The sequence below is a fragment of the Salvelinus namaycush genome, chromosome 27 (genome assembly GCF_016432855.1).
Source record: "Salvelinus namaycush isolate Seneca chromosome 27, SaNama_1.0, whole genome shotgun sequence".
NCBI lineage: Eukaryota > Metazoa > Chordata > Actinopteri > Salmoniformes > Salmonidae > Salvelinus > Salvelinus namaycush.
The window spans coordinates 38552021-38563845 of record NC_052333.1 but is presented as its reverse complement, the minus strand read 5'-3'; the positions used below and the strand labels follow the sequence as shown (position 1 = coordinate 38563845).

General features: G+C 45.6%; 1 protein-coding gene across 1 annotated transcript; it reads right to left on the bottom strand.

Annotated features, from left to right (window-relative positions):
- Positions 1–563: 563 nt before the first annotated feature.
- On the bottom strand, positions 564–5345 carry LOC120022690 (dnaJ homolog subfamily C member 8-like). The gene is made up of 9 exons (XM_038966672.1): positions 5256–5345; positions 3936–4037; positions 3426–3482; positions 2591–2657; positions 2405–2499; positions 2078–2149; positions 1883–1974; positions 1572–1647; positions 564–1123 (listed from the first exon to the last, which is right to left on the bottom strand). Exons 1-9 carry the CDS (start codon positions 5340–5342, stop codon positions 998–1000), a joined length of 774 nt encoding a protein of 257 aa, XP_038822600.1. The 5' UTR covers positions 5343–5345; the 3' UTR covers positions 564–997.
- Between the last annotated feature and the right edge of the window lie 6480 nt (positions 5346–11825).

Sequence of the window (11825 nt, the reverse complement as noted above, 5' to 3'; positions counted from 1 at the left end):
CGGAAGAATACTGTTCTTATAACAAAGATGATGGCTAGAAGGTCACGAGCAATGGTAAATTGGGGTAACTCATTTCAATGTATTGAAGAGAGGGGGCATCAACATAGGAATAGTAGTGAACTTTCTGTCTCTGTCGCAAATGACACCCCATTTAGTGCATGTCTATTGCCCAGGATCCGTATGGTTCTGGTCAAATGTAGTGCACTACATATGGAATAGGATGCCTTCTCTGTGTAGTGGAATTCCAGCCCACTGTGGATTTGACATTCTGATGAAGGCAAAGCAAGAGGGATACTTGAGATGCGGGACGTTGTCGCTACCTCGCTCGCCAACCAAAGTGCATGAATAGAGGAGTAAACTGAAGGCAGAATATTCAGGCACTCTCAGAAATAATAAATAATAAAGTATTTCTGAAATCTACTTCCATTGTCCTCCAAGAGCGGCTGGACCCCTTGTTTCACAGTAAGGGAAGAATTCCTTCATATGTTATAGGATCTTGTACCTATTGACGAACACATACCAGGCAGTCGTTACCTAAGGATGTCATTGTTCTACCCTGAACCTAGACTGCATAGTTACAAACGAGCTTTTATTTAAAGGTATATAAAAAAATACAGCAGAAAAAGTCCAGGCAAACTAAGGTGGTTACAGAAATGGAAGATTTCCTGTTATCTTTCCTACTTTAATTGAGGCCAGTCAGTGTGATGCCCTCATGGAGGTTGCATGTCACAATTATATACATTAAAAAACAAGCACAAAAGTACATTTCTCAGGACGGTGGACGCACTGTCAAGAGTAAGTAAGAATAATGGGTCGAGACTCGATTCTCCACCCTTCTTCCGAAGTGTGCACTTCCAAACTTGCTCGCATGGATTTTTACAACGGTGGAAACTCCCTTCGGCCAATGCTTACACACCGCTCCTATGCTTTTAAAACATGTGGAGTGTGCAAGTGCACACTTTGGGTAGTATCCTTAACCATCACACCTCAACAGACATCACTCCCTCTGCTCCATCTTGACTTTAGGAGGCTTCAAGAATGACCGGGGTTTCTTCTCTTTTTTAGCTTTGCCTTTGCCTGCCTGGAAACTCCTCCAACTATCCACTCGGCCATCCCTTGTTTCCTTGTGACAAAAAATGTAAGGTATAGTCAGCGATGCATGAAGAAAACACTGACTATCTGCAGTTTACCCTGCTACTGGTGGTGGTAACGCCATATCCCTGAATCTCAGTTAAACAACTGAAGAGCCAGCAGCAACTTTTTAAAAACCTTTTTAACTAGGCAAGTCAGTTAAGAACAAATTCTTATTTTACAATGACGACCTACCCCGGCCAAACCCTCCCCTAACCCGGACGACGCTGGACCAATTGTGCGCCGCCCTATGGGACTCCCGATCACGGCCGGTTGTGATACAGCCCAGGATCAAACCAGGGTCTGAGGCAGTGCCTTAGACCGCTGCGCCACAGGTACTCCATCCCTCCTCATCCCAGCTTATTTTGGGCGATGTTGATCGTTTACTGCTTAAAATGTAATTCTCACTCAAATGTAATTACAACCTTTTTTCAACATACCTCAAAGTTCTTCTGCCATTCCCTCTCTCGCTTAGCTTTCTCTGCCGTCTCAATCTCTTCCTCTCTTGCCCTTTTCCTGAGGAGAAAAATAACACGAAACACTGAATGGTATTCCCTCCTTATGGCCACCAAAAGAAGACCAAAGACATTCTGAGGGCCATGTATTCCTATAATTCAAGTATTAAACAATACACACCTTTCATGCAATTACACTGAGCGTTCTGTGCTGATGTGTTCTGTATTTCACCAACGATATATACCTCCAAAATGATTAATGTACAATATTCAGCTGACTGAAATGGCACTGTTACCGTTCATGCATGTCCTTGGCTTCCCTCTCCTTCCTCTTGATTTCAAGCTCTGCAAACAACTTCATAGTTTGCTTGTACACCGCCTGTCTGAACTGAGGGTCAGATCAAGAGAAGAGTGGTGTCCTTAGTAAAATAACAATAAGCCCAATATCAAAACAGCCTTACATCTGTTACAAGTTCACCACTTGTCAATACCATTTCCGGGTCATCCTCCTCCACGAATTGAGGCTTCCCATCCTTCTTCAGCTGTTTCTTCTTCTCTTTCATCTGTTGCAATAAAAGATGCCACAGCACAACATTTTGACTGCAATACATGAACTTAAACTGTAATAGTAGCATCACTACTATTAATACAGTTGTACAGTAAACATACGTCCCAAATGGCACCCTATTCCCTTTATAGTGCACTACTTTTGACCACTGCCAGTGGTCAAAAGTCGTGCACTATAAAGGGAATAGGGTGCCATTTGGGAAGCTCACTATGAGACGTATGAACAGAGGGAACAGCGGTCAGTTACTTACATTATGCTCAACATATTCCTTTCCTGCTTGGATTACATCAACTGCCCTCTTCTTCTGTTCTGGTTCCAGCAGGTTTTTGTATGCCTTGTCCACAGCTACAGTGGGATTGGGGGTTGATAAGAACTCTTTGAATGTATTCGGCTAACTGATGTAGTAGACATATTGTGCCTGCAATCATATTTCTACCTTCAAAGGCTAGTTGTGCTCTGCCTGGATCATCCTGGTTCTTGTCTGGATGGACCAAGATGGACAACTGAAATGGAAAGCGAGTACATATTACTTGTTTGATATTACTGCACTGTCGGAGCTAGAAACACGAGCATTTCGCTACACCCGCAATAACATCTGCTAAACACGTGTATGTGACCAATATCATTTAATTTACTTTGAGACAAAGGTTAATTAATTCAGCCCTTCCTGTTAATTAGTGTGCTTGTGGTGTTTCAGGACAAACACTTTTGGATTCTTATCCACTGCCATTCCACCTCTAAAAAACTATAAATCGGCAGCTATATCGATAATCTGTGACTTTTGCCTCCCTAAAATCGATATCGGACCCAAAACTCCCATATCGGTCAGTCTTTACTTCGGACATCATTGCACGCACGAGGGGGGGAAAAACAATGATTTTGCATTCACTTCTTTGTTGTTGCAATATCTATCGCAAACGGACGTGGCTGTTTCACCACTAAGGTTTTCAGTTTTAAGATATGATGGGAAATCTAAACTATAAAATAGACAGTATGTACTATGTAAATCATTTTACAGTTATTTAAAGTAGATAAATTGACCAGTACAAATAAATAAATGCAGCAGTGATGCTAGTGAGTGAAATTGTGTGTGTCAGAGTGCATGTATGGAATGGGTGTAAAGAGTCAGTGCAAATAGTCTCTTAATAGGGTGCAGGTGGACACCTAAGGTTAGCTGTTCGACAGTGGTATGGCCTGGAAGCTGTCAAGGAATCTGTTGGTCCAAGATTGGATACTCCGGTACCTTCTGTCAGAGATGTAGTATACCTTACCGCTCGGAATCTCTTCTTCAACTCCTCATCTGTTGCCTCTGGATCGATTTGTAACACCTGCAATTGAAATATAGGCATTTCGCTAGAAGTTGACACTGCATAGCCTAAGCAACACAGATGAGGCTGTCAGTAAAATACCAATTTACATCAAACGATCCAAACCTCTTGATAAAGTCGCTGGTGTTGTAGAAAGAATGTTACACCATGCCTTTTCCTTTGAGAAACACACTCTTGCACTTTACCATCTTGCCCAGACAATGGTCACACAACGTTAACGCCATTTAACTTTGACACCATTGCAGCACATTCAGCAAGTATATCAAACGGGTTGAAACCGGCAACGATGCGTCGGTCAGCACAACACCTAAGCCATTATGCCAAGAGGCCTGAACCTCGTGATGAGGTCGCTGGTGTTGTACTAAGGACCCTTCAATGCAGTTCTACATATCAATCTTGTCACAATAATAATAGATCAACTACAGTTGCATGTGACAGGAACTAGCCACTTACCTCAAAGGGGTTTAAATTGAAGTAGGACGACCCAGGTCTGAGCAGCCTGTCTATTTGCTGCTTCGAGGTTAGCACAGAGTCTCTTTTCTCTATCTGCTTTACCTGTTGGACAAAGTAATGTCATATTAGGTAAGGTCACAGAAGTTCACGCACGATCATTTACATAATCTTGATCCCTCTCACTGGCCAGCTGGCGTAGCATTATCTGTCAGGCCTCATGAGTCCACTTGGGGAAGGTTGGATAGATGGAACTGAGCATGTTTATATTCATTCCAGAGCACTAGCCAGCAGATCCGACCTGCTTTCTTACAGCTGCACTAGGGTCTGACAGGCTTCCTGTGTAGATTAATGCTGTGTTTACATGGTATGAGGTATACGGCAAACCGGATGTCATTGTTTTCAATGAGAGCACAACGGTAAATGCCATCAGCCACTACGGTAGATGGGACTTGCCGCCAGAGTTCAAATATTTTGCCGTCCTCCATAATGTTGTTTTTCTTCCAGATGTGGATTTGCACTTTTTGTTTAGCAACGCATACCTTCGCGCTGGCTTGCTTTTGCCCTCAGTCTTTCTTGCTTTCTTGTCCCACTATGCCGACTGTTATGACAGCTTTTGCAAACCTTGTCTAAACCCAGCATAAAACACCACGGACCGAGATTAACACCTCAATCCCACCGACAGCGTCATTGCGTTTTGGTACACCAGAAGAACATTAATTTCTAATGTAATGCTGCATTTGCCTTGCAGCATTGCGTTGCAGAGGCAGTACGTTCTACGTTTTCCAAGCCATATTTTGCCCTGGCTCTGCAGTGCCTTAATCTACACAGGAATCCTGTAAAACCCAAGTACAGCTGTAAACAAGCGGGTCGGATCTGCTGGCTAGCTAGAACGCGTATTGTAATAAAGCCTTCTGACGAATACGTTGGGGGCGTATCCATAAGTGAAATACCGAAACTAATACTTGAAAGACTACAGATCAAATACAACCATTCACCACTTTAATAAAGGAAACACAATTTCTCTACACTTACAAAACAAAATAGCGGTTTACCAAACTATATGCGTATTAGGATCACTGAGAATTGTTCTGGCGAATCAACACCACAGCTGTTAGCAATTGCTAGCTAGCACATATACACACACCGTGTTATGCGAGGAAACGTTAGCTAGCTAGCGTCAGCTACTGAGCTAGCTAACGTTAGCCTCTCGAGCTTTTTAGCCAGCAGGTGCTCAAAGGCCTCATACATACAAATCCAGAGCATTAATGGTCGGAATTTGTTAACACCTTAAATAGCATATATTTCCTAAATGTATCCTACCTCTGTGTAGAAATGATTGAACAAATCATCCGGACCACTCTGGGCAGGGGGCTCTCCTCCAGCAGCCGCCATCTCGGCTTCATTCATCTGACGTCACAATATCCACTATCACGTGACTCAATGCAGTTTTTTGCGCGCATATGCACATACCTACTCATTCAAGTGTTTTTCTTTATTTTTTTACTATTTTCTACATTGTCTTCACTATTATTCTACGTCAATGACCCACCACACCTCCAGGCTGTGTAAGGGCTATTTGACCAAGGAGTGATGGGAGTGCTGCATCAGATGACCTGGCCTCCACCCGACCTCAACCCAATTGAGATGGTTTGGGATAAATTGGACCGCAGAGTGAAGGAAAAGCAGCCAACAAGTGCTCAGCATATGTGGGAACCCCTTCAAGACTGGTAGAAAAGCATTCCAGGTGAAGCTGGTTGAAAGAATGCCAAGAGTGTGCAAAACTGTCATCAAGGTAAAGGGTGGCTACTTTGAAGAATCTCAAATATAACATATATTTAGATTTGTTTAACACTTTTTGGGTTCCTACATGATTCCATATGTGTTATTTCATAGTTGTGATGTCTTCACTATTATTCTACAATGTAGAAAATAGTAAAAATAAAGAAAAACCCTTGAATGAGTAGGTGTGTCAACTTTTAACTGGTACTGTATATAAACATAGGGACCTTCAATAAACATTACGGGCCGTTTCCCAGACATATTAAACCTAGTCCTGGACTAAAAAAGGTTTTAATAGGGAATCGCCATTGTGAAAGCTTTTTAGTTCTGGACTAACCTTAATCTGTGCACGGGAAACCAGCCCTACATGTCAATAAAATATATAATACATAAAGATTTGTGATCGCTAATAGTACAGGTCAGGTTTCATGTTCCAAACCATTCAATAAACGGCATAAAACATAGCTAGTTGATGTAAAAGCTTCACTGTAAAACGGAAAATACTTCGAATTTAAAAAAAAGTCGAGGAATATATATTTTGGTGCTGAAAAACTATTTGGGTGTTCAAAAATATACCACCACATTCCCCACGATTACCATTCACTACCGATGCACGGAAAAAGCAGTTTCCTATCGGATATATCTAAGTATCTGCCCGTTCATGGGAAGGGAGCTCTCGTCAGATTCGGAGCCCGTGAATCTTCCTCCACGCTACACTCCATGGACAACATCGTCTAGGTTGGTGAATCCTGTACAGGGCAGTCAACAGCTGCATGATCACCTACTGAATGAAGCCTTGTTGAAAAGGCCTTGTCCACAGGTTGACATAAAAATTACTATCTCAATCATTGTTGCAAGTTATATTCATTTTTCTTCAATATTAATTATGCTGATGTGTATTGTCTACTACTGATACTGTATGGAGAAATATCTTATTTACTCTACCAGTCAAATTATGAAACCTATTGGTCAGTCACCTGGTTTTGATTCATCTTCATCTTGATTGTAAGGCTGATGAAGAGGATAAGCAAGACCACAACCAGAGCAAAGGTGACACTGGGCCACTCATGAAGTGTCCAGAACATGGCATCACAGCAAGCTCCATGGACAGATGGGTCCCGAAACTACATTCCAACTTCGGATCACGCCATATCCGATAGTGTCCTCTTCAATTGATGAGGTAGGTGTATGCTCATGAGAAACCAGTTTGTAAATGCAGACTTAAGATGAAATGACACAACCTCAACCCCTATTGTAATGTAATGCTAGATAAGTGATTCACAATTTAGTCATTGAGCAGACGCTCTTATACAGAGCAACTTACAGCAGCGAGTGCATACATTTTTTTGTACTGGTCCCCCATGGGAATCGAACACACAACCCTGGCGTCGCAAGCACCATGCTCTACCAACACAGCCACACAATAACACAGGGTCCTGTGTTATTAAGGAGTACATGTTCAATCGAAAAGGGCACTGTCACTTTTTGCAAAGTCATATCCCACCTTTCACATACATCAACACCAGTCTTGAAATCCCGAAGTTTAACAAGAGCCAATTTACTTCAACAAAAATAAAATATGTCTGCCTAAATGGTCAAAGCAAAACATGGTCCAACTTTCCTCTCATATTTAATTGTCTCTGCTGGGGCTCCGGCTGGTATCCAGCAGGCTGTCTTCAGGGTGTCCAGCAGGCTGTCTTCAGGGTGTCCAGCAGGCTGTCTTCAGGGTGTCCAGCAGGCTGTCAGGTGGAGGAGCCACAGCGACAGTGGGTGGTGACAGTGCCAGCCTCGGGTGGCTCTCTTGGCCTACTCCAGGGTCTCCAGGCGCTGGATGGCCTCCCTCACCCGGGCAGCCAGGCTCTCCTTAAGGTCCAGGCCTTGATGTAGCTGCTTAGACAGGTAGTCTGCCTCCAACCACTCCTGCATAGGGATGTGGACACATCAAAATCACCAGAACAAATCGACAGAATATTCAGTGCAACTGTCCATAAAAATAAATATTCTATATTGAAGAAATTAAATATTATTTTCACCTTCCATTCTATGACACAGACCAGCATCAGAGACAAGAGGTATGGGGACAGGAAGATCAACGTAGTAGAGTAGCCCTGGAGTCTTTTCATCAGCCTGGGCTCGCAAATATACCAAGAGTTCATCAGGGGAGGTGTCTCTGCCCACTGTGGCCCAGGCTGAAAGTTTGGGGAAAATAACAGAGGTCTTCTAAGGGGGAGAGCTGTAAAAGGGCCATCTCAACCAATATCAGACATTCCTGTGAAACAAAGCACAAGTTTGGCAACACCTCAATGGAATCTTTAAAAATATATATGGAATGCTAGGTTATCAATGGAATCCTACTGGAATATTATAGGCAAACATCAGTGAATGATTGACATCACATCTCAGAGCATCTTCAATGGATTTACTTATAAAATAATGTAATAAATTAAGGGCTCCGATTTCAAATGTTATAGATGAATAATACACAATAGGGGAGGTCCGCGCGTCCGCTGCCACTCTAACCTGGTGGTCCCAGCGCGCACGACCCACGTGGAGTTCCAGGTCTCCGGCGGCCTCTGGAACTGCCGATCTGCGGCCAACAAGGCAGAGTTCATCTCAGCCTATGCTTCCCTCCAGTCCCTCGACTTCTTGGCACTGACGGAAACATGGATTACCACAGATAACACTGCCACTCCTACTGCTCTCTCCTCGTCTGCCCACGTGTTCTCGCACACCCCGAGAGCTTCTGGTCAGCGGGGTGGTGGCACTGGGATCCTCATCTCTCCCAAGTGGACATTCTCTCTTTCTCCCCTGACCCATCTGTCTATCGCCTCCTTTGAATTCCATGCTGTCACAGTTACCAGCCCTTTCAAGCTTAACATCCTTATCATTTATCGCCCTCCAGGTTCCCTTGGAGAGTTCATCAATGAGCTTGACGCCTTGATAAGTTCCTTTCCTGAGGATGGCTCACCTCTCACAGTTCTGGGTGACTTTAACCTCCCCACGTCTACCTTTGACTCATTCCTCTCTGCCTCCTTTCCACTCCTCTCCTCTTTTGACCTCACCCTCCCCCCCTACTCACAAGGCAGGCAATACGCTTGACCTCATCTTTACTAGATGCTGTTCTTCCACTAATCTCATTGCAACTCCCCTCCAAGTCTCCGACCACTACCGTGTATCCTTTTCCCTCTCGCTCTCATCCAACACTTCCCACACTGCCCCTACTCGGATGGTATCGCGCCGTCCCAACCTTCGCTCTCTCTCCCCCGCTACTCTCTCCTCTTCCATCCTATCATCTCTTCCCTCTGCTCAAACCTTCTCCAACCTATCTCCTGATTCTGCCTCCTCAACCCTCCTCTCCTCCCTTTCTGCATCCTTTGACTCTCTATGTCCCCTATCCTCCAGGCCGGCTCGGTCCTCCCCTCCTGCTCCGTGGCTCGACGACTCATTGCGAGCTCACAGAACAGGGCTCCGGGCAGCCGAGCGGAAATGGAGGAAAACTCGCCTCCCTGCGGACCTGGCATCCTTTCACTCCCTCCTCCCTACATTCTCCTCTTCTGTCTCTGCTGCTAAAGCCACTTTCTACCACTCTAAATTCCAAGCATCTGCCTCTAACCCTAGGGAGCTCTTTGCCACCTTCTCCTCCCTCCTGAATCCTCCCCCCCCCCCCCCCCCCTCCTCCCTCTCTGCGGATAACTTCGTCAACCATTTTGAAAAGAAGGTTGACGACATCCGATCCTCGTTTGCTAAGTCAAACGACACCGCTGGTTCTGCTCACACTGCCCTACCCTGTGCTTTGACCTCTTTCTCCCCTCTCTCTCCAGATGAAATCTCGCGTCTTGTGACGGCCGGCCGCCCAACAACCTGCCCGCTTGACCCTATCCCCTCCTCTCTTCTCCAGACCATTTCCGGAGACCTTCTCCCTTACCTCACCTCGCTCATCAACTCATCCTTGACCGCTGGCTACGTCCCTTCCGTCTTCAAGAGAGCGAGAGTTGCACCCCTTCTGAAAAAACCTACACTCGATCCCTCCGATGTCAACAACTACAGACCAGTATCCCTTCTTTCTTTTCTCTCCAAAACTCTTGAACGTGCCGTCCTTGGCCAGCTCTCCTGCTATCTCTCTCAGAATGACCTTCTTGATCCAAATCAGTCAGGTTTCAAGACTAGTCATTCAACTGAGACTGCTCTCCTCTGTGTCACGGAGGCGCTCCGCACTGCTAAAGCTAACTCTCTCTCCTCTGCTCTCATCCTTCTAGACCTATCGGCTGCCTTTGATACTGTGAACCATCAGATCCTCCTCTCCACCCTCTCCGAGTTGGGCATCTCCGGCGCGGCCCACGCTTGGATTGCGTCCTACCTGACAGGTCGCTCCTACCAGGTGGCGTGGCGAGAATCTGTCTCCGCACCACGTGCTCTCACCACTGGTGTCCCCCAGGGCTCTGTTCTAGGCCCTCTCCTATTCTCGCTATACACCAAGTCACTTGGCTCTGTCATATCCTCACATGGTCTCTCCTATCATTGCTATGCAGACGACACACAATTAATCTTCTCCTTTCCCCCTTCTGATAACCAGGTGGCGAATCGCATCTCTGCATGTCTGGCAGACATATCAGTGTGGATGACGGATCACCACCTCAAGCTGAACCTCGGCAAGACGGAGCTGCTCTTCCTCCCGGGGAAGGACTGCCCGTTCCATGATCTCGCCATCACGGTTGACAACTCCATTGTGTCCTCCTCCCAGAGTGCTAAGAACCTTGGCGTGATCCTGGACAACACCCTGTCGTTCTCAACTAACATCAAGGCGGTGACCCGTTCCTGTAGGTTCATGCTCTACAACATTCGCAGAGTACGACCCTGCCTCACATAGGAAGCGGCGCAGGTCCTAATCCAGGCACTTGTCATCTCCCATCTGGATTACTGCAACTCGCTGTTGGCTGGGCTCCCTGCCTGTGCCATTAAACCCCTACAACTCATCCAGAACGCCGCAGCCCGTCTGGTGTTCAACCTTCCCAAGTTCTCTCACGTCACCCCGCTCCTCCGCTCTCTCCACTGGCTTCCAGTTGAAGCTCGCATCCGCTACAAGACCATGGTGCTTGCCTACGGAGCTGTGAGGGGAACGGCACCTCCGTACCTTCAGGCTCTGATCAGGCCCTACACCCAAACAAGGGCACTGCGTTCATCCACCTCTGGCCTGCTCGCCTCCCTACCTCTGAGGAAGTACAGTTCCCGCTCAGCCCAGTCAAAACTGTTCGCTGCTCTGGCACCCCAATGGTGGAACAAACTCCCTCACGACGCCAGGACAGCGGAGTCAATCACCACCTTCCGGAGACACCTGAAACCCCACCTCTTTAAGGAATACCTAGGATAGGATAAAGTAATCCTTCTAACCCCCCCCCCCCCCCCCCCCTTAAAATAGTTAGATGCACTATTGTAAAGTGGTTGTTCCACTGGATATCATAAGGTGAATGCACCAATTTGTAAGTCGCTCTGGATAAGAGCGTCTGCTAAATGACTTAAATGTAAATGTAATAGAATTGGAACAAATGACACCTTACCCATAAGTCTACTCCATTTGTATAAGCCCAACCTAACTGGTCCACAGGTAGGACAGGGTGAGGGCTAGCTTGAAGGCAGCTCCCTTACAGTCTGGTGACAGAAGCAATATAGAAACACACAACTCTTATTAAATAGCATCATTTTAATATACCTTTGATTGAGACCCACAAAAATAATCCATTTAAAATGTAGAACCTACATCATTCACAGTAGTATATTATTAGCAACAATAACAACAAGCGTGGCATGACTTTAGCTGGAAAATGCCCCCCTTTGATTTTAGCCGAGGTTTTAGGTGAGGAGAAACAGTACTCTCAACTTGCTCACCAGGGCCTTTTGTAAGGAACACAGTTCAGGGTGAATACGTTCCTCACTCAAGCGATGCAGCTCTCGCTTCACCACCTGGGCAAGTTTGAATAAAAGGACAAAACAAAAGACAAATAATAATAATAATCATGGGACCAAAGGCATTTGCTATTAGCATTTTGCTAAGACAGCAGGGCTTGAAGGGTCATCGCTACAGCAGCAGCACAGAGATTACTTCTGATATATTGC